Source organism: Pan paniscus, chromosome 4, assembly GCF_029289425.2.
Source record: "Pan paniscus chromosome 4, NHGRI_mPanPan1-v2.0_pri, whole genome shotgun sequence".
Taxonomy (NCBI): Eukaryota; Metazoa; Chordata; class Mammalia; order Primates; family Hominidae; genus Pan; species Pan paniscus.
In genome coordinates, this window is record NC_073253.2 from 145,085,912 (window position 1) to 145,111,326 (window position 25,415).

The 25,415-nt window shown below is 45.2% G+C and overlaps 2 protein-coding genes across 2 annotated transcripts in view; one reads left to right on the forward strand and one right to left on the reverse strand.

Moving 5' to 3' along the window:
- PPARGC1B (PPARG coactivator 1 beta) overlaps positions 1 to 25,415 on the forward strand; it is a 164,428-nt gene that overhangs the window by 130,526 nt on the left and 8,487 nt on the right. The window contains exons 12-13 of the mRNA XM_063604673.1: positions 11,985 to 12,030; positions 17,949 to 18,065. Of these exons, the coding sequence (XP_063460743.1) occupies positions 11,985 to 12,030; positions 17,949 to 18,065 (163 nt within the window). The remainder of the gene's footprint in view (positions 1 to 11,984; positions 12,031 to 17,948; positions 18,066 to 25,415) is intronic.
- The window catches only part of PDE6A (phosphodiesterase 6A), an 87,173-nt gene continuing 62,413 nt past the window's right edge, over positions 656 to 25,415 (reverse strand). Inside the window, exons 18-22 of the mRNA XM_057302360.1 lie at positions 11,163 to 11,226; positions 10,793 to 10,867; positions 9,238 to 9,321; positions 6,178 to 6,325; positions 656 to 4,022 (exon numbers count right to left, since the gene is read on the reverse strand). Coding sequence (XP_057158343.1) covers positions 3,946 to 4,022; positions 6,178 to 6,325; positions 9,238 to 9,321; positions 10,793 to 10,867; positions 11,163 to 11,226 — 448 coding nt within the window. The 3' untranslated portion in view covers positions 656 to 3,945. The remainder of the gene's footprint in view (positions 4,023 to 6,177; positions 6,326 to 9,237; positions 9,322 to 10,792; positions 10,868 to 11,162; positions 11,227 to 25,415) is intronic.

Sequence of the window (25,415 nt, forward strand, 5' to 3'; positions counted from 1 at the left end):
GTATTTTTAGTAGAGACAGGGTTTCACCATGTTGGCCAGACTGGTCTCAAACTCCTGACCTTAGTTGATCCATCCACCTCGGCCTCCCAAAGTGCTGGGATTACAGGCATTGAGCCACCACGCCTGGCCTAAGCTGCTTGGCTTTGAATCTTGGCTCTACCGCTTATCAGCTAGGTGTCCTTGGGCAGGTTTTCTAACCTCTCTAAGTCTGCTCCTCACCATGTGATAAATGGAGCTAGTAACAGTTTCTCCCTTGGAGTATTGTTGTTAGGATGAAATTAGATCGTGCACAGTACCTAGGACATGGTAAGTACTTAATCAGCATCAGCTGTGATCCTCATTCAGCTCAGTCTCATTTGGTGCTAACCATAGTCCTCTGAGAGAGGCACTGCAAGGATCTTGACCTTTTTTTGACAGATTGGGAAGGCTGGGAAGTGGAGCAGAAGGAACCTGCCGAAGGGACTCAGAAACATGGCAGCAGAGTCAGGACCAGCAACATCAATGCCTGTGTGTTCCTGAGTGACACTTATTTCTCCTTGCTGCTCTGCCATGTAACCACCAAACGTGATGTTCTTAGGACAGGCCTCTGCTTAAAGACCACTGCTATCAGGGTATGCATTGCAGCAGGGCAGAACATCTAGTTTGGGAGTTTAAAGATGCAAGTTCCAGACCCAGTTCTCTATTGACATCACGACCTGCAAATATGAGCAGGGCCCATGCGTCAGGAGCCCAGATTGATCTACTGTGGAGGCCACCAGGATGTGGCTGCCCTGTACACTATGTTCTCTGTGATCCTGGGCATCTCCTGGAGGGAAGCCAGGGAACTATGCCAGGAACTTGGCCCAGCCCCATCTTCTCACTGGCCTTCAATTTCCTCATGTGTCTAAAAAGAGAGATTACAGTAGATGAGTGGTTTACCGTTTGGGGAAACCATGTGGCTCCCTCTCCTCAAAGCAACTGTTTTAATATATTAGTTTCTGCATAACATTCAGTGTGGAAGGAAGAAAAGTTCTAGAGCTAATGTCCATTTATTAGAATGAGACAGAAGAATGTCTTACATGCGGCCACAAAGAAACAAACAGATAAATACAGAATGTGGGAAAACTGACTCTGTTTCTGCAAGTTGGTGACAATGGAAAAAAGGAAGGAGTACTTTGTAGATTAAAAGAGACTTCAGAAACTTAACCATAGCTATGTGAGGTGATGGATATATTAATTAGCTTAATTATGGTAACCATTTCACAATGTATATCAAAACATCACAGTGTATACCTTAAATATGTATACTTTTTATTTGCTAATTATACCTCCATAAAGCTGGTGGGGGGGGGGACGATAGAGAAGAAAAAAAATCAAGATTTGGACAAGTGTAACAAATTGACTTGCAAATTTTTAGCATGTTATTGTCATTTTCAACTTCTGGTTTATTTGTGCTGTTTTCAACATCAGTTACTATGGTATGAATGCTGATCAGGCCAGTGCATTCTGCTAGGTATTGCAGACTTGCCAGAACATACTTAGATTCGGTTTAAAAGAAATAAGTCCTGGCCAGGTGCAGTGGCTCACGCCTGTAATCCCAACACTTTGGGAGGCTGAGGCAGGAGGATTGCTTGAAGTCAGGAGTTTGAGGCCAGCCTGGGCAACAGAATGAGACCCCATGTCTACAAAGATAGGTTTTAAAAAATTAGCTGGGCATGGTGGTGCATGCCTGTGGTCACCGCTGCTTGGTAAGCTGAGATGGAGGATTGCTTGAGCCTGGGCAGCTGGGGCTCCAGTGAGCTATGGTCATACCACTGCACTCCAGCCTGGGCGACAGAGTGAGACCTCGTCATGAAAGATAGAAAGAGAGAAAGAGAGAAATTCTATCTGCCACATCTTTTTTTTTTTTTTTTTTTGAGACGGAGTCTTGCTCTTGTTGCCCAGGCTGGAGCGCAGTGGCGTGATCTCAGCTCACTGCAACCTTCGCCTCCCAGGTTCAAGCGATTCTCCTGCCTCAGCCTCCTGAGTAGCTGGGATTACAGGTGCACACCACCACACCCAGCTAATTTTTGTATTTTTAGTAGAGATGGGGTTTCACCATGTTGGCCAGGCTGGTCTTGAACTCCTGACCTCAGGTGATCCACCCACCTTGGCCTCCCAAAGTGCTGGAATTACAGGCGTGAGCCACCGCGCCCGGCCAACATCTATCTTTTTAAACCAACAGAATGCCTGCTAATTTAAGAAACAGAAGTTCTGGAATTGAGAATAATCTGACTTAATTTATACTCTGTGAAATCAATGAAAAATCCAAGGATAAAAAGTACATCTTCTTTTTTCTAAAAACCAACAAAAAGAAACAACTAAATTCAATATGTGAATTTGTTTGGATCAGATTCAGGCAAGCCAACCATTGAAAACGTTCATGAGAATGAAGGAAGGTTGATTAAGGGCTGGCATCACAAGTTGGGTGTCCCAGAAAGCAGACTCTAAAATGGACTTAGTCTGCAGTATGCTTATTAAGCAGTGCCCTGGGGACCGATGCTTGGGGAAGGGAAGGAAATAGGAGTGGGCAGAGGGAGAAGTCGAGTTGTGATGTGAGCCCAGTGACAGCCTTAGTGGACCCCACGAGGAGTCCTGAGCTGGAACAGCCCTGCAGTTATCCCATGCTCAGCCAAGATGGCCAGGCCTCTCCACCTGGCATGGATCAGTCATTGGGTGTAGGCCACCCTGGGGAAGGCTGCAGTAACACCTGATGGGGCTGATACTAAGGATCTGTCAACAGCACTCAAAGCTGGTGGGGTCCCAAGTCCTTTGCTGAAGCTTGGGGTCTGTGCAGCCCATCAAAACATAGATCACAGCTGGGTATTAGGCAGGCATTGGTTGCATGGGCCAGTGATGTGGTTATGTTAGAAAACATACTTATTTCTTTAAAGATGAGATAGTAGAGGTGTGAAATGATATGTTTGGGACTTGCCTTTTCTTTTGCTTTTGTTTGAGTCAGAGTCTCGCTCGGTCGCCCAAGCTGGAGTGCAGTAGCATGATCTCAGCTCACTGCAACTTCCGCCTCCTAGGTTCAAGAGATCCTCTCACCTCTGCCTCCCAAGTAGCTGAGACTACAGGTGAGTGCTAATTTTTGTATTTTTTGTAGAGACAGGGTTTTGCCATTTTGCCCAGGTTGGTCTCAGACTCCTGGGCTCATGCAATCTGCCCGCCTCAGCCTCTTGAAGTGCTGGGATTACAGGTGTGAGCCACCACGCCTGGCCAGGATTTGCCTTTAAACACTTCAGGTAAGAAAAAAAATTGAAAAGAAAATGTAAAAAGGACAGACGAAATGCATGTAGCAAAATCTTGATATTGGAATCTGGGTGATGGGTATGTGGGGATTCAACGTACAATTCTCTACTTTTGAAAATGATTGAAAATTTTTACAATACATTAACTGAAAGTATAAGAACAAAAATGATTCTAAGCAAGCCAGTGAATCTGGCATTAATTAAATGTAATTAAATGTTTAATTGATGTCTATGAAAGCTAGAATATTGGTTTTAGCTCAATAGGCAGTTCTCAAGACTAAAAGAATGTTTAAAAGCCACTGGATAAGGTATAAGCCAAGCTTGTACAACCCACGGCCCATGGGCCACATGCAGCCCAGGACGGCTTTGAATGCGGCCCAACACAAATTCATAAACTTTCTTAAAACATTATGAAATTTTTTTTTTGGCGATTTTTTTTTTTTAAGTTCAACAGCTATCATTAGTGTTACTGTATTTTATGTGTGACCCAAGACAATTCTTCCAATGTGGCCCAGGGAAGCCAAAAGATTGAACAGTCCTGGAAGCTAAATTCTCTAACAGCTTTCAAATCCTATGACTCTTCTACTTCTCAAGGTGTGTGGTCTTCCACTGGCTTGAGTCATCTCTTCCCAGGAAAGGGTGGTGCCGTCCAGCCAGCACATCCCCAGTGGTGTTACTGGATGCAGCAGGACTTGGATGTAGTTGCACCCCCTGGGCTGGGGTTTCCCCCCGGCTGATTTCCTGCGGCTGCTGCAATGAAACAGGAAAAAGAACACACCAGGTGACAAGAGGCTGCAGTGGGCTTCCCCTTTGACCTAATTTGGACCAAGAGTTGCAAACTCAAAGGCTTTCAGTGGCCAACAGATAACAACACATGCAGAAGGCAAACCAGGTGTGAGGAGAATCACGGAAACTGAGAACATTTCTCTAAGAAAAATAGCAGCACGAGGATGATGATAAGTGAGAACCAGTACTCGGCACCAATATCTGGGAGACTAGGGGAGCAGTGAACATGACAAACTAGAGACAGCCTCTGTCTCATCTAAAGGGGGCAGTTGCCACTTGGCTTCAGCCAATTGTTGTCATGCAAAAATGATAGACTGGTGCGGCCAGATCTTACCGTTTTACTCTTTTAAAAAGAAAAGCTGGGCCAGGCACAGGGCTCACGCCTGTAATCCCAACACTTCAGGAGGCTGAGGCAGGAAAATCGCTTGAGCCCAAGAGTTGGAGGCCAACCTGGGCAACATAGCAAGACCTGGTTTCTACAAAAAAATACAAAAATTGGCCAGGCATGGTTGCATACACCTGAAGTCCCAGCTGCTAGGGAAGCTGAGGTGGGAGGATCGCTTGAGGCCAGGAATTTGAGGCTGCAGTGAGCTATGATCGCGCCACTGCACTCCAGCCTGGGCGACAAAGCAAGACTCTATCTCCAAAAAAGAAAGAAAAAGAGGCTGTAAATCTGGATTTTTAAAATCTTAAATATTCCAATTTTAAAATGTGGCCCAAAAATTCACATTTAAAAAAATGTTGGTACTGATTCTCTAGCTATAAGAAAAAAAAGGAGGAGAAAAAAATGTAAGCCAAATCTGTATTTTTTTATCTGAAGGCCACAAATTTGCACTGATTTACTACTTGCCCAAAAGACAATTTGTACAAATTAGAAAAATGCACTTATTTCCCAGGATACCTCACTGCCATTTTTCTGGAAAATCAAAATAGCTATACACATCTGTGATGTACAGGACACTCCCCAGAGTTGTGCAAAGCATAAACTACAAAACTCTAAGTGGCCCCTACATTTGCAGCTGCCCATTTAGAATCAACCCACGCTGCCCAGAGCAGAGCTGAGGCCCTGACATTTTCCATGTGTAAGAGCCATGGGTGAAGAGGGATGGGTGTGCAAAGGAGGGCAGTCAGGGTGAGGCAGGGACAAGATGCCATGTCCTGTGAGGAAACAGATCACACAATCAGTAAAGGAAATGACTTGGGGGAGGGGCAGTGCTGTCAGTAGTAAAGAGTTAGGACAAACAAATCCCATTTGATTCTGAAGGCAGAACCATGACCACTAAGTGGAAGCTTCAACAAGAACAATTTGAGTTCTAGGAAGACCTTTCTAATAGTGGTACTGAATGAGGATGTCGTATAAGATAGTGAGACCTCTGTCACTGGTGGTATACAAGCATAAGCTCATGATGGTATAGATAGGATTCAAACATCAGACAGAAGGCTGGAAATAGGGCCTCAAATTCCTTCCAAGTCCGGGCACGGTGGCTCATGCCTGTAATCCCAACACTTTGAGAGGCCGAGGCGGGTGGATCACCTGAGGTCAGGAGTTCGAGACCAGCCTGGCCAACGTGGTGAAACGCCATCTCTACTAAAATACAAAAATTAGCCAGGCGTGGCACTGGGTGCCTGTAATCCCAGCTACTCAGGAAGCTGAGGCGGAAGAATTGCTTGAACCTGGGAGGTAGAGGTTGCAGTGAGTGGAGATCGTGCCACTGCTCTCCAGCCTGGGAGACAGAGTGAGACTCTGGCTCAAAAAATAAATAAATTAATTAATTAATTAAAATTCCTTCCAACCAATAATTATAGATCTTCTCCTTTGCCCCAGGGTAGGGACATATGTCCACAGCCCTAAAATCAGAGTCTGTGCTATGTTGGTTGCGGAGGCACTTGCTGGGAGGCCTGGATCGTTCCTCAGCCTCAATCTTGGGAACCGGGCTCTGTCTCTTACTGTGTGACTTGGTCTCTTCCAGCCTTGGTGCTCTCACACACAGAATGGGGACAGTATTGGCCATCAGGAGGCCTGAATGAGACTCCACGTATGAGTCTCTGAGGCAGGACGCAGACACTGAGTGCTCAGGGAGTGGGGTGGTGGGAGTCCCTGCTTCCCCCTTCCACAAACCTGACTTGGCCGACTGCTGTTTCTGCTTCTTCTCCTCCTGCACCTTCATCTTGGCATCGTACTCATCAGCAAGCGCCTTCCACTCCTTGCGATTGTTGGTGATCCCGTCCAACATTGGGGTGATCTCCTCGTGGAAACGGGAGAATTCCTAGAAGAGAGAGTATGTGCCTCTGGTGCAAGGGCCAGGCCCCAGGGTCTGGGCTCAAGCGGGTGGCACAGCTGGAAACGTCCAACACTGGAATGAGCTGCTTCAGAGTAGCAGGCCTCCCGCCACCGTGCTGATACTGCAGGGCCTCCGGTCTACACCAGCCCATGCCTCACCTGCTTAGAAGCCTCCTGTGGCGCCCCTGTCCTTCAGCATGAAGTGAAAACCCCTTACTATGGCTTTCAAACTCCATGACCCAGTGTCCTCCTGCCCTTGACCATCTTGCATTCTCCAAGCAATCCAAATCTCTTAGTTCCTGGAGTGTGTCCTCCATTCTGTGAGCCTCACACAAGCTGCTCTTTTCTTTTTTTTTTCTTTCCAAGACAGGGCCTCACTGTCATCCAGGCTGGAGTGCAGTGGCACAAACATAGCTCACTGCAGCCTCAAACTCCTGGGCTCAACCCATCCTCCCACCTCAGCCTCCCAAGTAGCTGGAACTACAGGCTCATGCCACCACACCCAGGTAATTTTTTTTATTTTTGTAGATACAGGGTCTCCCTATGTTGCCTAGGCTGGTCTCAAGCTCCTGGCCTCAAGTGATCCTTCTGCCTTGGCTTCTCAAAGTGCTGGGATTACAGGCATGAGCCACCATGCTCAACCCAAGCTGTTCACTTTGCTGGAACACTCTAACCTCCCCTTTTCTTCCTTGAGGCCTCCACTTATATGTCACTTCCTCCACTTATATGTCACTTCCTCTTCTGGCCCCCTAGTGGAGTCCCCCATTGGAAGCTCCCAAAGCCCTCTCTTACCACATCTTGCTTCCTTGTCATGACTCCCTTTGCTTGCCTCCCCGAGAGGCTGAGAACCTGGAGAGGGCAGGGACATTGGCAGCCTCATTCCCTGGGGTGGCCCTGGCCTAGCACAAGGTCTGGGACACAAGGATACTCAGTAAATATTTTCTGAGTGAAATCGGGATGTTGAGAAGATGATTTTTTTTTTTGAAACTGAGTTTTGCTCTGTTGACCAGGCTAGAGTGCAGTGGTGCAATCTCGGCTCACTGCAACCTCCGCCTCCCAGGTTCAAGTGATTCTCCTGCCTCAGCCTCCCAAGTAGCTGGGATTACAGGCATGCACCACCAACCCAGCTAATTTTTTTTTTGGATTTAGTAGAGATGGGGTTTCACCATTTTGGTCAGGCTGGTCTCAAACTCCTGACTTCAAATGATCCACCTGCCTTGGCCTCCCAAAGTGCTGGGATTACAGGCATGAGCCACCTAGAAGATGATTCTTAAAGGCTCTTACAGCTCTTTGAGCATAGCACATTATACTTTATGAGCAATTTATCTCCTCTGGTCCTCAAATTCCTGTGAGGTAGGAAAATAAGATTCATCACTTCTACATCTTTAGGTAAGGAAATTGAGATGCAGATTGATGGAGTGGATTTGCCCAATGTAAGAACAGCAAATCCAGGGCCCGCTGCGAAGTGCCAGAGCCGACTGTGTTCAGAGATGCCTGGGTTCCGGTCCAGGCTCTGCCACAAACTGCGATCTTGGGCGGGTCACTACCAGAGCTTACCTTCAGCCATTAAATCAGGACAGTAATAATACCTACCCCACAGTGTGGTTTTGATAACATATATAAAGCACTTAGCCCAGTCTCCCTTATTTAATAATATTCCTGATGATTAAAACTCATTCCCTCAGCTGGGCACCATGGCTCACGCCTGTAATCCCAGCACTTTGGGAGGCCGAGGCGGGTGGATCGTTTGAGGCCAGGAGTTTGAGACCATCCTGGCCAACAAGGCAAAACCCCGTCTCTACTAAAAATACAAAAATTAGCCGGGTGTGGTGGCACATGCCTGAAGTCCCAGCTGCTTGGGAGACTGAGGCAGGAGAATTTCTTGAACCTGGGAGGTAGAGGTTGCAGTGAGCTGAGATCGCACCACTGCACTCCAACCTGGGTGACAGAGTGAGATTCTGTCTCAAAAAAAAAAAAAAAAAAAAATTTAGCTGGATGTGGTGGTGTGCACCTGTGGTCCCAGCTACTCAGAAGGCTGAGGTGGGAGGATCATTTGGGCCTGGGAGGTCAAGGCTGCTGTAAGCTATGATGGTGCCTCTGTACTCCAGCCTGGGTGACAGAATGAGACCTGTCTCAAAGAAAAAAAAAAAAAACCAGCAAAAAACTCATGTCCTCAATGAAAAAAAAGAAATATTACTGATGATAGTGGCAAGCATCAGCCACTGTGTCCCGTGGGTCAGAGCACCCCAGTTAGTCTGAGTTATATCTCAGATGCTCTTGTTGCCTTCTAGAAAATTTGCACTTCTTCCTAGCAAAGGGCTGCAGCTCACACAGCATAAAGAGAACTGGGCTAAATCCTGCCTTATGGCTAAGTCCAGTGACACTGGCCCTGTCACTTTGCATCTCTGACTTTTGTCTTCTCATGTGTAACATGGCCAAAATAAAAATTAAAAGTCAGAGGTGGATGGTGGCACAGATTAACAGAAAGTTGGGAGCAATGGGTTTCTCAAGAGGGAGACTAACTTTGAATAAGAGCTCAAAGGGAAAGTCCAGATTATCTTTTCACAATTAATTTTGGCCTATGATGTTTCCACCAGCTAGGGAACTTAGAAGGACATATGTCTACTATGTTTCCCCTTCCTCTGTGAATCCATGCTTAGTCATTTGCCCCACAATTATGTATTAAGCAACTAGGATGTACCCTACGCTGGAGCCTGGAGCTGCAATCACATGAGACCCATAGAGCTGTCCTGAGAATCGAATGCCATTAGAGATGAGAAGCGCTTTGTAAAGTATCACCCACTGGTCACCTGCTAGGGTTTATTATTCCTGCTGTTGTCTGGAAATCCCAGGTTTATCAAAGACATCTTGTTGTGGCTGAGGAAGCCAAGGGCCTACCTTGTAGACGAAGGTGCAAACAAAGTCAATGAAGCCGACTTGAAGCTTAGGGAGTTCATCTGCTTTGTTTCTGTCCATCATGGGCTGTCATGGGGGAGAAAGAGTTAATTGCACTGGACAGTAAGAGAAACCTACCCTATCTATGAAGCATTCTTACTAAAATCAAACTGTAAACTCATCATGTTTCCAGACCTGATGAGCATTTTGCAGGAAATAGGAGAATAGAGAAACATGTTAAAGAACACCATGAGGGTGTAACCAACCAAATCCAGAATGTGGGAAACTGCACAAAAAAAAAGACACACTGTCTTCAGCAAATAAATGGCATACCAGAAAAAGGCCAGAGGGTGGGAGGGATGGCAGGGCCTGCTACAGATTAAAAGAGACTTAAGAGACATCAAAACCAGAGGCAGTATGCTCCTTGATTAGATCCTGATTTGAACAAATCAACTGAATTCTCTTTCTTAATCAAGAAAAATGAACAGAAATTGGGGATTAGATGATACTGAAGTATATGAATTTTGTGAGTGTGTTAATGGTATTATGGTTGTGTTTATGATTTTGTCCATATCAAGCTCTTGTCTCATAGAGATACGTACTAAAGTATTTATGGAAGAGATTATAGTGTCTGAGATTTACTTTAAAATACTGCAACCAAAAGCAAAAAAATGCACTGGAAGGAATTGACAAAACAAGAATGGCAGACTGCTGCTAATTGTTGGCTCTAGCTGATGGGCACTAGAGTTCACTGACTATTCTCAATATATTTGAAAATATTACAAAGAGAGAGTGAGAACGACAAAGCCCATGGGGCCCTTCACGTGTTTCTTCGTGACAGGACCTGCTCCTCCCAGCCTTCTACTCTCCCTCGGCTCCTGCCTAAGCCTGCCGTGGTGGCCCCTGCATCCTTAGCACACTCTCACAGGTTTAGCCTATCCAGGTGTCAACGGTTTGTCCCCACAATGTCTCTCTCTTTTACCCATCCTTTCCAAACCCTGCTTTACTTCCCAGCTTTGCCTTCAGGGACTTCAGGGAAACTTCGGGCTGCTCTTCCGATCTCCCCAACTGCGCATCTCCATGGGAAGCTGGCTGACTGTCTCAGCCAAGTTAACTTTCAGTGTTGATAGGTGCGCAACTTGCTCGCTCTGTGCTGTTAGATTAGGATCAGGGGAGGTGGATGGACTTCTAGACCTTTGAAATTGAAAGAGCAATCTAAGTGTTGGAGTCCACTTGCCAACCTCTAGGGTTGAGTGAGCTAAGGACACATTTCCCAAAATTTAGGAGGGCTTACTAGTTAGAGCATTCATTGCAGGGGCCCACCCCCAGAGCTTCTGGTTGGGTAGACCTAGGGTGAGGCTTGTGAATATACATACCTAACATGTTCTCAAGTAATGAGGTTGACAGTGGCCTGGAGACCACATTTTTAGAACCACTGCATTAGGAAAAGGTCATCTTTATGGTAAAGTCACACATCTCTCCATCATGGCGAGGTCATATCTAGGTCAGGATGGAGCACACACACCTAACATCAGGCTGACATCCCCTGTCTACTCACAATGGGATTCTGTTGCAGCACCGTGCGCTCCAGGTCACCTTGTTCCCAGAATTCAGCAGCCACCAGCAGAGCTACCTGCAACAGACAGACCCTCACACAGGCAGAGTCAGAGCCCCAGCCCAATCCCCTACCCCTGCTCCCACCCCACTTGCAATTCCAAATCAACAAAAAGGATAAACCCATCCCTGCCCTGCCACCCTCACTTTTGCTGTCATCACTGGAGAGACGTAAAATGATTCCCATGTCTTGGTAGAGGAGGATGGGACACAGGTGAGCTGGTTCTGGAGCTGGGCTGAGAGAGTCCAAGCCTCATGACCTGATGCCCCCAGTACTGGGATGCCCCTCCTCTTGGGTCAGCAGGAGTTCATACCTGGCTCTGCACCTCCCAGGGTTTGGTGATGGCTGAGAGATCACAGGCGGTCATCATCATGGCCCTGGGCACACAGGACACCCTCTATCAGTCCAGGGCCATTTAAGACTTCCTGTACTGGTTAATTCCATCTCTCTCACCTTTCTCCACCCCCACTAGTAGGTGACTTTGTCTCATTGTGAGGAAAGGGCTCACCCCCATTGCATCCAGGGGTTGGGCTTTGAAATCAAACAGGGTTAGATCCTGCCTCTGTCAGTGATCAGAGGTTGGACACTGGGCAACTACACCAACCTCTCTGAGCCTCCATTTCCCTGTCTGTAATGATAATCGTACCTTACTCACAAAACAGGTATAAGATTAAATGAGATTGTGGTTGGAGAAATCTAAGTATAGTGTCTGAACATGGTATATGCATAAGGAACATGTACTGGGTTTTCTTCTGTATCAAGCACTGTTCCAGGGACTGTACAAACATCAATTTCATTTAAATCTCATCACATCTTCAGAGTCCCTTCGCTCTTGTCTACTGTAGAGAAGTGTTTCTCAACTTTTTTTTCTCATCATTGTTCCCTGCCCCAACTGCCAACGAGACTTTTTAGATACTTTTTCAGTAATTGCCCCACGATGAGCTTTTAATACCACAGATACGCTGTCCATCTGTTTGGAGAACCACAGGCCATTGTAATAGCTAAGATTTGCTCTCCTACCTCAAGAATCACTTTTTGCTCCATTGGAGGCAATATACTCCATTTTTCTATCAGTCAGTTAGCTTTGCTGATTTAGGAGTTTTGTTTAATACTAATAGATTTCTTTCTCTTCTAGGCCATTTCCTCACCTGGCAGAAACTCTCACCCAAAAAATTTAAAAGGTAAAAAAAAGAAAAAAGAAAACATATGGTGTAAAGAGAACTGTGAACAGCTGTAGCAAAGAGGCCTTGCATTAAGGCTCGGAAAGGGCCAGGTGCCGTGGCTCACGCCAGTAATCCCAGCCCTTTGGGAGGCTGAGGTGGGCGGATCACTTGCAGTCTGGAGTTCAAGACCAGCCTGGCCAACATGGTGAAACCCTGTCTCTACTAAAAATACAAAAATTAGCTGGGCATGATGGCATGCACCTGTGATCCCAGCTACGCGGGAGGCTGAGGCAGGAGAATCGCTTGAACTCGGGAGGCGGAGGTTGCAGGGAGCTGAGATCACGCCACTGCACTCCAGCCTGGGTGACAGATCGAGACTCCATATCAGAAAAAAAAAAAAAAAAAAAAAGGAGTGGAAGGGTGCGGATAAAGAAAGTAGGTAGAAAGAGTTCAAAGGTAAACTCTTAAGGGAGTGTCCCACTCATAGAAAGGCAAGGCAGGTATTATTACATAGGTGGGTACAACAGAAAATAGAAAGGGAGGGGACACAGACAAAGAACTGGAGCAAGAGGAGGGAGCAAGGGGGGTGGATTTGAGAAAACATTTTAGAGCAGGTAATCCTGGTAATCCAGGGCCATGTGGCATGGGCCCTAAATTCCACGCCAGGGAGTGCAGACTGTATCTAGCAAGCAGTGGGGAACGGTTGAAGGTTAAAGGCCCAATTGTGACCTCTTCAGAGCTGTGCTGCAGGAAGGCAGCTGGCAGGACTTGTAGGATGGAGAAGGAAGAAAAGAGCAGGATGGAGGGGGATGGGGTGCTGCAGTAATTCAGCAGGAGGGCAGGAGAGCTGGTCTGCAGCAACGGCTGACTGCGGCAGGGTGAGACCAATGGGCAGGAGCTGGGGAGAGGGAGTAGTGAGAGAAGGCTGGGGCTCTGAACCTAACTTGCTGCTTGGATAATTTTACAATTAATCAGCTGTATGGGGCATATTTTCTATAAGCCAGTCTGTGAGGCTGTAAGAGTTACTCATGGAATATTAACAAGTTTAAATAAAATCTTTAATTATGGGCCTGGCACAGTGGCTCACACCTGTAATCTTGGCACTTTGGGAGGCTGAGGAAGGAGGATCACTTGAGGCCAGGAGTTCAAGATTAACCTGCGCAAAATAGTGAGACCCTGTCCCTATGAAAAATACACAAATTAGCCAGGCGTGGTGGCATGTGCCCATAGTCCCAGCATTTTGGGAGGCTGAGGTGAGGGGATCGCTTGAGCCCAGGAGTTTGAGGCCACAGTGAGCTATGATCATGCCACTGCATATTTTAAAGTATGTAAACCCTCAGAAATTCAAATAGCTCTTTAAGTAAGCTTTCAGAAGTGCATACATTTCTTAGAAACACCTTTATGCTTTATAATAGCCTCAGAATACATGCCCTGTGCTTTAATAAGTGCTGTGGACATGTTTACTTACTGTCAGATAGGTTGAGCAAATAAATGCTCAGCTATGCATATAAGAGTCACTGGCTCCCTGGTGGCTTCAGGAGGACACTGGATGCTTACTTTCCTTAGCTGGAGGGATCATGTGGAAAACACTCCCAGTGGTTGCAGAAACACACCTAAGAATTTTATAGACAGAGATTTGCTGTGTGCATGGGATGAAGGAAGGACACCAAGGTGCCAGAAAAGCCAATTCGCGCCTTGTGCCCTAAAGATGAGGCTTCACATTCACTTCAGCCCCTCCCCCTTATATGCACTGGGGTCCCAGGTGCTGTGCTGGGCATGGGGGATCCAGAGGGGCCTGCAGGGAGGTCATAGTCACTCAAGGAACACAGGGCAAAAAAAAAAAAAAAACTGTCATCACAATATGCTAAGTAGAATGGCAGAAAAAGGTACAAGGTGAAAAAAAAAGAAGAAAGAAAGGAAGAGAGAAAGAAAGAAAGAGAAAGAAAAAGAAAGGAAAAGAAAGAAAAGAAAGAGAAAGAAAGAAGAAAGAAAGGAAGAGAAGAGAAAAGAAAAGAAAAAAAGAACCCAAAAGTGAAGGTGACTAGCTCAGTCCAGGTGCCATCTAAGAGGTGGCAATGGAGCAAAGGCCTTGAGGGGTACATAGGAGCCCTCTGTAATGGACAGAATGTTTGTCTCTTCCCAGTCTTATATGTGGAAGCCCTAACCTCTAATATGATGCTATTAGAAGACAGGGTCTTTGTGGGGTGATGAGGTTTAGATGAGGTCGTAAGGGTGCAGCCCCCATCGTGGGGTCATGGCCTTCATCACCATAGAAGAACACACAGGGAAAGTGGTCTCTGCCGGCTACGAAGAGGCTGGGCTCACATGGTCCATGCTCTCAGAGATCTTGCAGATGTGCTGGGGAATTGCACATTTATCCCACACATGCAGGTTAACATGTAAACAAACAACTGCTCTGAAGGAAAGGACTTCCATTCTTGGAGAAGACATGAGAAAGAGAAACTGACTGAGGTCTGGGAGGTCAGGGAGGGCTTCCCTGAGAGAGTGCCTCTGGAGCTGATAACTGTAGGATGTGTAACCATTTACTTGCTAAAGAAGGGAGTGGGAGAAACACATTCCAGGCAGAAGGATCATCTAGTGTGCAGGGCCTGGTAGAAGGAAGCCCGGCACAAAGAGCTTAAAGGTTGGTGGAGCTCAGGGAGCAGGTGGGAGACCTGGTAAAAGAAGCTCCACAGAGGAGCAGGGGCGGCCCGTGCAGAGCCCAGATGCCGCTGCGAGGGGATGGTTTTCATGCTATGAGCAACAGGAAAAGCCATGGGAGTTAGAACAGAAGGGTGATGTGGCCACATTTGTATTTCACAGAAATCACTGTGGCTTCAGTGTGGAAGGGACAGGAGCGTACACAGGGAACTCAGTTAGGAAGCCACTGCAGGATCTGGACAAGAGATGGAGCTGGCAATAAAGAGAAGTGTCCAGACAGATACGGCACTTAGGAAGTCAACTCAGCAGCATTTGGGGACAGATTAGACATGCAAAGTGAGGAAGAGAGAGGTGTCAGGATGGAATAGAGTAAAGGACAACATGGTTATAATGCAGAAAGAAGCCAGAGTACGCCACAAAAATATTGTATGCTCAGAAATGTGAACCTTATGCTCTCAGTAGACGAACTGTCAAGAGGAGGGGATGGAGTTCAATAGGACAACAGTGCAAAATTCCATGCAGGGCTTTGGAATCAGACAGAGCTGAATTAGACCTTCCATCTTCTCCCCACTTGCTGTGTCCAGGGCAAGCGACTTCATGTCTTTGATTCCCAGTCTGTTCGTTTGTAAAATGAGACATTCATGTTAGGTTGGATCCTATGAAATTCTGATTTTGTTAGTCCAAATCAGTTAAAATTCAGCAGTTTCCTATGGGTCAATGTAATATATCCTTTTTAAGACTTACTGTGATGATCACATAAGATGCTTTTGTAAATGCACCCAGTGTCCTCATCTTCATTATCAGCACCTGCATTCATCTCACTCACGTTCTGGGTCACCCTCGTGTGTAGAGCTCTCAAAAGCAAGCTGAGCTCTTATCCGCCTGGACCATCCCCAAGGCAAATGTTTCTTCCTGAAACATTTGGCTCCTTGGCTGTGAGTTTCAGTGGCACTTCCTCCTGACTCCTGGCCAACTTTCAGGAAAAGCATTCCAGCCTTCCTCTTAGCCAGCCCTTTCAGGACACTTACTCAGACCCTCCCTGGAATTACATGTGTCTGGAGGGTACAGCAGGAGACCCTGCCGGGGAAGGCCTTGGAGGAGCCTAAGAAAGCAGTGGGTGTGCAGGCAAGGGCTGGTGTGGCTGAGTCCAAGTCCTTGATGCTCCACAAATGCCTGCGTGACGCCAGCTAAGTCACATTGTCTCTCTGGGCCTCACTTTCCTCACTTGTAAAACACTAGACCAGGAATTGGCAAACTCTTTCTGTAAAGAGCCAGACAGTAAATATTTGAGGTTTTACAGCCTACATAGTCCCTACTGCAAAGACTGAGCTCTGCCACTGCGATGTGAGAGCAGCCGTAGATAAGCACAGCATGGATAAGCAGGGCCAGCTCGTCCATTCAACAGAGCACCGAGGGCCCACGATATTCTCCAGGGCCCATGAAAATATTTCAATTTCTTTCAAGATGAGCAGGAAAAAAGGACATAACAGGAATGAATATGTAAGAATGAATTCAGTCTGGATTATATTTGTCTTCATACCAACACAATCATAAAATATAATTTGTATTTACTTATTTACTTTTATGGAGGAAGGAGGCACAAAGACAAAAGTGCCTAGGACCCATGAAAGTCAGAATGTGGCCCTCTGTAAAAGAATACAGCTTTATTTATGGAGACTGAAGTTTGAATTTCTTATGATTTTCATTTGTCATGAGATACTCTTTTTTTTTTTTTTTTTTTTGAGACTGAGTCTCACTCTGTTTCCCAGGCTGGAGTGCAGTGGCATGATTTAGGCTCACTACCTCCTCTACCTCTGGAGTTCAAACGATTCTCCTGCCTCAGCCTCCTGAGTAGCTGAGATTACAGGTGTGCGTCACCACGCCCAGCTAATTTTTGTATTTTCAATAGAGACAGGGTTTCATCACGTTGACCAGCTTGGTCTCAAACTCCTGGCCTCAAGTGATCTGCCCGCCTTGGCCTCCCAAAGTGCTGAGATTACAGGTGTGAGCCACCACGCCTGGCCATGAAATATTATTCTATTGATTTTTTCCCCCAACCATTTAGAAATGTAATAGCCATTCTTAGCTCATGAGCCATACACAAACACCGCAGTGCTAGAGGATCTGTGAGCCTTTCCAACTCATGGTTTGGTCAGACTGTCAGAAGCAAAATCTGGAATTAAGCGGAAATGTCAAGAGTTTGATGAAGAATAGGAAGTCACACCCTCACTCTAGAGTTTCTATAATATCTTGACCCTAGAGTAAAATTACTGGAGTAGTCCTAGCTACTTAGGAGGCTGAGGCAGGAGGATCACTTGAGCCTGGGAGGTTGAGGCTACAGTGAGCTATGATCATGCCACCACACTTCAGTCTGAGCAACAGAGCAAGACCCTGTCTCTAAAAAAATAAAAATAAAGAAAAAAAGAAAAAAAAAGTCAAAGTCAATTGGTGTGGACCTCCAACCACAGGAAGCCCGTGGACATAAGCACTCCAAGATAATCAAAACACAGGAAGGGAGTGTTGGGTTTTTCCTCACAACAACAAATCCTGACACCAACTGGGTGTCTTACAATTCATTTCAACTCTGATACTAAATTCCTATAGTTAGCATCACACCCTACAGGTTAAAGGGTTCAGTCCCGCAAGACTGCCTCACTTCAGAGGCCAGCCACACGTATGGGGTCCCCAAGTTACCTACCCTTCTGTCTGACTTGGCAACAAAGTTGAAATGTGTCCCTGCGTTCGGGTTCAGTAATTTGCTAGATGAGCTCACAAATCTCAGGGAAACACTGTACTTACATGTTCTGGTTTATTATAAAGGATACAGCTCAGGAACAGCCAAATGAATGTGATGCATAGACAAAGTTATGGGAGGGGGAATGCATGCCAGCCTCCCACCACCTCGAAGTATTCACCAAACCAGAAGCTCTCTAAACCCTGCTGTTTAGAGGTTTGTATGGAGCTTTTTTTGTTTTTAATCACAGAAGCATGATTGATTAAATCATTATCCACTGGCAATTAACTCAATCTCCAGCCTCTTCCCTCCCCAGAGGTTGGGGATGGGGCTGAAAGTTCCAAGGGGCTGAAAGTTCCAAGCTTCAAATGAAGGCTTGGTCTTTCTGGTGACCAGCCCCTAGCCTGAAGCTAGGGTCCTGCCAAGAGTCATCCCATCAGAACAAAAGATGCTCCTATCACTCAGGAAATTCCAAGGGTTTTAGGATCTCTGTCGGGAACCAGGAACGAAGACCAAACATATATGTCTTCTTATACCACAGGAAGCACCGAACACCACTACCTACTGCACTGCGTTCCACATACTCCAGCTCAGCCCCCATGACGGTCCACAAAGCAGGCACTACCATGATCCTCACTGAGCAGATGAGGAAACTGAGGTGAGGGAGTAAGTCACCTGCTTGAGGTCACACCACCAATAAATGAAAGAGCCGAGATTTGAACCCAGGCTGTCTGATACCAAAGCCCCAAGTGTGTAACAGCTACATGCTACCCAGGTGTGAAGAAGTTCCAATTATACACCTAAGCAACGGGCCCCGAGATGGCTTTATAGCAAACAGCTGGGCCAATTTTTGCCCCAGGGGATATTTGGCAATGTCTGGAGACATTTTTGATTGTCACAGCTGGGGAGGGGTGGGGGTGCTCCTGGTGTCTAATCCTGTGCATCCCTCAAGGCACAGAACAGCTCCACAGCAGGGTTGCCAGCCCCAGACGTCAACAGGGCTAAGACTGAGAAACGCTGCGTTACAGGTCTCCCAATATTTTTCGTTAAATCGCTACCTAAAGAATTTTGAAAAGTGCTACCTTCTTGCACATTTTTAAGTTGACATCTTAAACTATTACAAGTTTAATATTTTCAAAGGATCTAATTTATAGCACATTATACATACTGACTTTTTTTTTTTTTTTTTTTTTGAGTCGGAGGAGCCTTGCTCTGTCACCCAGGCTGGAATGCAGTGGCACCGTCAGGGCTCGCTGCAGCCTCAACCTCTCGGGCTCAAGCAATCCTTCCACCTCAGCCTCCTGAGTAGTTGGGACCACAGGTGCGTGCCACCACACCCAGGGAAATTTTTATTTTTTATAGAGACAAGGTCTCGCTATGTTGCCCAGGCTGGCCTCAAACCCCTGAGCTCAAGCCATCCTCTCGCCTCAGCTTTGCAAAGTGCTAGGATTACACATGTGGCCACTGTGCCTGGCCATACTGACTTTTTAAAATAAATTTGTTACATCATTCTTTACCCATAATAAAAGCACATGAGCAAGCTTTTCTTTAAGAGTCTAGAGTTTTACATCTTTCCTTGTCTCTGTAAACCTCTATTTCCACTTGACTTCCCCACAGAATTTTATCCTAATATTGTGTGTATATACGTGTACATGTATGTGCATATGTGTTTCTGTATATATATGTGTGTGTGTACACTACATATATGCTTGAAAGTCTTTCATTGATCGATTTTCATAATTACCTGCAATCAATTATATCCATTTATTGAAATTATGTAATTAAAATTTTTTCTTTGACCATAAGCCTCCAAGTGTTGAAAAATTTTCTTTTGGATTAAGTTATTATTACACAATTAAATAACAAAATATACTACCTATTTTTACAAATAATTATTAAACACTCAAAGCACCCTTTTTTGAATTCATCTATTAACAATATAGGGTGGATTTTTAAAAAAGTATTGGTTTATGAATGAATATTTCTTGTTACTAGACTGGAGTCGGATTCAGCATCTATTTTTTGCCCATTTTTCCTGGTTTTTTTTTTTTTTTTTTTTTTTTAACCAGAGTCTCTCTGTTGCCCAGGCTGGAGGGCAGTGCAGTGGCATGATCATAGCTAGCTGTAGCCTGAAACTCCGGGCTCAAGTAATCCTCCCACTTCAGCCTCCCAAGTAGCATGCACCACCATACCTGGATAATTTAAATTTTCCAGGACAGAGTCTTACTCTGTCGCCCAGGCTGGAGTGTGGTGGTTCCATACCGGCTCACTGCAAACTCCGCCTCCCCGGTTCAAGCGGTTCTTGTGCCTCAGCCTCCACAGTAGCTGGGATTACAGGTGCAAGCCACCATGCCCGGCTAATTGTTTTTTGTATTTTAATAGAGATGGGGTTTCACCATGTTCCCCAGGCTGGTCTTGAACCTCTGAGCTCAGGCAATCTGCCCGTCTCAGCCTCCCCACCATGCCCAGTTCCTATTTTTAAATTTAAATAAGCATGTTACAATACATCCAACTTATCTTTTTTTTTAATTCTAAGAAAGGTAAAGGTACATGGAGGGTATGTAGGTAGACTAGACAGACAGATAGATGATGATAGATGATGATGAGAGATGATAGATGATAGATAGATAGATAGATAGATGATAGATAGATAGATAGATAGATAGATAGATAGATAGATAGATGATAGATAGATAGATAATATGATTCTGTTGAGAGACTATTGACCAAATAAAAAAGAAAGAAAAAAATTGTAAAGACAGATGATAGAAAGAAGACAGTGAAGTGGATTAAATCAGTTGCTACCATCTTCAGTACGTATTACTGATGTGCCTTTGCCCTAGTGTCATGGTCCCTGGACAGTGATACATTTTCTGAAAGAAGTAAGATATTTAAATGAAAAATCTTTCACCTGCTGCCCCCCTATAAAACCCCACCCACTGGCTGGGAATGGGGGTGGGGTTCAGGGGGAGTGCCTGGCAATTAAAGTTGTAAAAACTCTTGAACAAATAGTCTGGGTCCAAATAGTCTGGGTCCAGTGGTTCATGCCTGTAATCCCAGCACTTTGGGAGGCCGAGGTGCAAGAATGGCTTGAACCCAGGAGTTTAAGATCAGCCTGGGCAACATAGTAAGACCTTTATTTGTCTCTACAAAAAATTTTAAAAGAGTCTCGCTCTGTCACCCAGGTTGGAGTGCAGTGGTGCAATCTTAGCTCACTGCAACCTCTGCCTCCCAGGTTCAAGCAATTCTCCTGCCTCAGCCTCCCGAGTAGCTGGGATTACAGGCATGCACCACAATGCCTGGCTAATTTTTGTATTTTCAGTAGAGATGGAGACTCGCCATGTCGGCCAGACTGGTCTCGAACTCCTGACCTCAAGTGATCCACCTGCCTCGGCCTCCCAAAGGGCTGGGATTACAGGTATGGCCACCGGGCCCAGCCCCTTAGATTTATAATGCCTTAATTATAAGAGGCTGTGACACCACCAGTATGGTGGACTCTCAAATAACACAGGTTCGAACTATGCAGGTCCACTTACACATGAATTTTTTTCAACTGAACATGGATTGCAGGATGCAAAACCCATGTGTGGAGGGGCCGACTCTTCACATCCAAGGGGTTTTCAGGGCTACTGTAGGACTTGAGTTTGTACCAATTTTGGTATACTAGGGGGTCCTGGAGCCGATCCCCTGAGTATACCCAGGGATGACTGTATTTCAAATAGTCCCTCCGTTTGGCTGCCCGGAGGTTTTTGTCTCTACGACAATGCAATGCGGGAAGATTCAAGAAAGAATGGAGTTTGCCTTTATTTTGTAAGGTGGGGAAGAATGAGAGAATGCTGTGCCTACTGGGCTGCTTCTTTCTCGGGAAGATTAATATTACAAAAGAAAATGCTGATTCCCTTAAGGCTATCTATGCTGATATACATCTTGGAAGGACATGAGTTCCCAGAGGGGTATGTGTGCCGTCAGCTGAAGATGCCTACGTAAGGTCACCTTGACTTTGACAATGATTGAGATCCTGCTCCTGGCTTTTTTTTTTCTTTTAAAATTCAACATAATTCCTTTCATTTGATGTCATTTCTTTGCAAATCTGTAAGATATTCCATTGTATGAAAGTGTTATCGTTTATTTAACCTGGTTCCCCATTGCTAGCTATTTCGATTGTTTTCAATCCTGTTTGTGTTACAGACAATGCTGCAACAAACAGTTCTGTACATACACTTTGTGCACATGTGGGAGAATATCTGGAGGGGAAATCCTGGAAGTGGGATTGCTGAGTCAAAGGGCATGAGCACTTACAGCTTTGATAGGTGTTGCCAAATCGCCCTCTGCAAAGACTGAGCCTGTTTACGCTCCCACATGGGGAACGAGGTGGCCCTTTCCCTCACTCTGCCCGACACAGTATGTAAGCAAATGTTTTCATCTTTGACAATAGGAGTTAACAATTATGCCTCATTGTAGTTTTATAATCACCGTCTTTTCATAGGTTTATATCCCACTGTAACTTTTCTGGGAACTGTCGGTTTGTGCCTTTTGCCCATTTTCTATTGGATTAGTCTTTTCCTGGAATCATATTAACACTTTATTCACTGAGGAAATTAGCTCTTTTTCTCTTAGAAGTGGTGCAAATATTTACCTCCAGCTTATCACTTACTTTCCTATTTAGACTATGTGTTTTTGTGTGTTGTACAGAAATCCTTAATTTTTCATAGTCAGATTTCTCCATCTAATTTTATGACTTACGATTTTCATGTCATATTTTATTTATGTTTATTTTATTTTGTTTTATTTATTTATTTATCTATCTATCTTGAGATGGAGTCTCGCTCTGTCACCCAGGCTGGAGTGCAGTGGTGCAGTCTCGGCTCACAGCAACCTCCACCTCCCACATTCAAGCCACTCTCCTGCTTCAGCTTCCCAAGTAGCTGGGATTACAGGCACCTGCTACCTTGCCTAGATAATTTTTGTATTTTTAGTAGAGATGGCGTTTCACAATGTTGGCCAGACTGGTCTCCAACTTCAGACCTCAGGTGATCCGCCTGCCTCAGCCTCCCAAAGTGTTGGGATTACAGGCATGAGCCACTGTGCCCAGCCTCATGTCACATTTTGAAAAGCTCGCTCTGAAATTTTTTTTTTTTTAGGTTTTTTTTTTTTATTATTATACTTTAAGTTTTAGGGTACATGTGCACCTTGTGCAGGTTAGTTACATATGTATACATGTGCCATGCTGGTGCACTGCACCCACTAACTCGTCATCTAGCATTAGGTATATCTCCCAATGCTAACCCTCCCCCCTCCCCCCACCCCACAACAGTCCCCAGAGTGTGATATTCCCCCTTCCTGTGTCCATGTGATCTCATTGTTCAATTCCCACCTATGAGTGAGAATATGTGGTGTTTGGTTTTTTGTTCTTGCGATAGTTTACTGAGAATGATGATTTCCAATTTCATCCATGTCCCTACAAAGGACATGAACTCATCATTTTTTATGGCTGCATAGTATTCCATGGTGTATATGTGCCACATTTTCTTAATTCTTCCATGCTTTTTTCGTGCTCTCTTTTCTTTCCCTGGTTATTTTAAAATTTTTATTACATCTGGAGTTTATTTTGGTATAAGGAATGAGATAGAGATCTAACTTCATGGCCATCCCATTGTCCCAACACCACAGACGAACTTACACCTTTCTCCACTAGTATAAAACCCACTTTGAGCACAGACATAGTCCTTAAGTTCATCCCATTGATCTGAACGACTTCTCCTGTCTAGGACAGAACTGCCTTTAGTTCTGCTGGTCACCATTATTACTCTTCCATTTCAGAATTTTCTGGCTATTCTTTTTTACCTTTTTTCTTTTTCTGGTTATTCTTGCATACTCATTTCTCATAATAATTTTTCAATCAGCTTCCTAATTCCCCCAGAATAAAGCAGGGTTTTTTTGTGTGTTTGTTGGTTGGTTGCTTGGTTTGTTTTGGAATCACCCTTAAATGAATAAATTAAAATTAGGGAGAATAGACAACTTTCTAAATCAAGTCCCCTATCCAATAGCAGGGTGTTCCTTTCAATGATTTAGTCCTTCTGCTGAGCCATTTTGAAATGTCCAGCTATGGAAGTCAAAAAAAGAAAAACATTAGGAAAAAACAGAAGTCAGCTGGGGGTGGTGGCTCACACCTGTAATCCCAGCACTTTTAGGAGGCCAAGGTGGGCGGATCACGAGGTCAGGAGTTCGAGACCAGCCTGACCAACATGATGAAACCCCGTCTCTACTAAAAATACAAAAAAAATTAGCCGGGCATGGTGTCGCATGCCTGTAATCCCAGCTACTCAGGAGGCTGAGGCAGGAGAAGCCCTTGAACTCGGGAAATGGAAGTTGCAGTGAGCCGAGATTGCATTCCATCCTGGGCAACAGAGCGAGACTCCATCTCAAAAAAAGAAAAGCCCAAGCAAAAGTCAATAAATAAATAACCAAAATGAGATACTGTCTGGCACCAGTCACAATGGAAATTATTAAAAAGTCAAAAGAAGTCTGGGTACTTTGGAAGGCCGAGACAGGCAGATCACTTGAGGTCAGGAGTTTGAGACCAATCTAGCCAACATGGTGAAACCCCGTCTCTACCAAAAAATACAAAAAAATTTAGCTGGGAATGGTGGCGGGTGCCTGTAATCCCAGCTACTGTGGAGGCTGAGGCACGAGAATTGCTTGAACCCAGGAGGTGGAGGTTGCAGTGAGCCGAGCTCGTGCTGCTGTACTCCAGCCTGGGTGACAGAGTGAGACACCGTCTCAGAAAAAAGAAAAGAAAAGAAAAATCAAAACATAACAGATGCTGGTAAGGCTGTGGAGAAAAAGGAATCCTTATGCACTGCTGGTGAGAATGTAAACTAGTTCAGCCACTGTGGAAAGCAGTTTGGAGTTTCCTCAAAGAACTTAAAGTAGAATTACCATTCGACCCAACATCTCATTACTGGGTGTGTATCCAAAAGAAAACAAAGAGTTCTACCAAAAAGACACATGCCCTAACATGTTCATCACAGCACTGTTCACAATAGCAAAACATGGAATCAACCTAGGTGCTCATCAACAGTGGATTAGATAAAGAAAATGTGTTCCATACATGCCATGGAATACTACACAGCCATAAAAAAGAACAAAATCATAGCCTTTGCAGCAACAGGGATGGTGTTGGAGGCCATTATCTTAAGCGAATTAACACAAGAATGGAAAACCAAATACTGCATATTCTCACTTATAGGTGTGAGATAAACATTACATATACATGGACACAAAGATGGCAACAATAGCTACTGGGGACTACACAAGGGGAGACGGAGGAGAGTGTGGGCTAAAAAACCACATACTGAGTGCTATGCTCACTACCTGCGTGAGGATCGTTTGTACCCCAAACCTCAGTGTCATGCAATATACCCACGTAACAAACCTGCCCATGCATTCTTTAATGTATAATAAAAGTTGAAATTATAAATAAATAAATGTGGCTGGACGTGGTGGCTCACACTTGTAATCTCAACACTTTGGGAGGCCAAGGGGGGTGGATGGCTTAAGCTCAGGAGTTCAAAACCAGCCTAGGCAACATGGCAAAACCTGTTTCTACCAAAATTACAAAAATTAGCCAGGTGTACTGTGTGTGCCTGTAGTCCCAACTACTAAGGAGGCTGAGGTGGGGGGATTGCTTGAGCCTGGAAGGTTGAGGCTGCAGTGAGCCCTGATCGCCACTGCACTCCAGCCTGGGCAATAGAGCAAGACCCTGTCTCAAAAATAAATAATAAATAAATAAATAAATAAATAAATAAAATGTCCAGGGGGGCAGCTCCTGGTCAGTCTATGAGTAACCGTGGGCTGAGCATGCCCCCTTGTTCAGTGAAAGCAGATTGCACTGCTCCCAGAATCAGGGGACCGTTGTGGGAGGCCTGGTTGGACAACTGCAGGGCTGAAGGAGTGGCAACTTGCTGCCGCCCCCCTGTTTCCGGAGCCTGTCCCAGTGGTCTCCTCT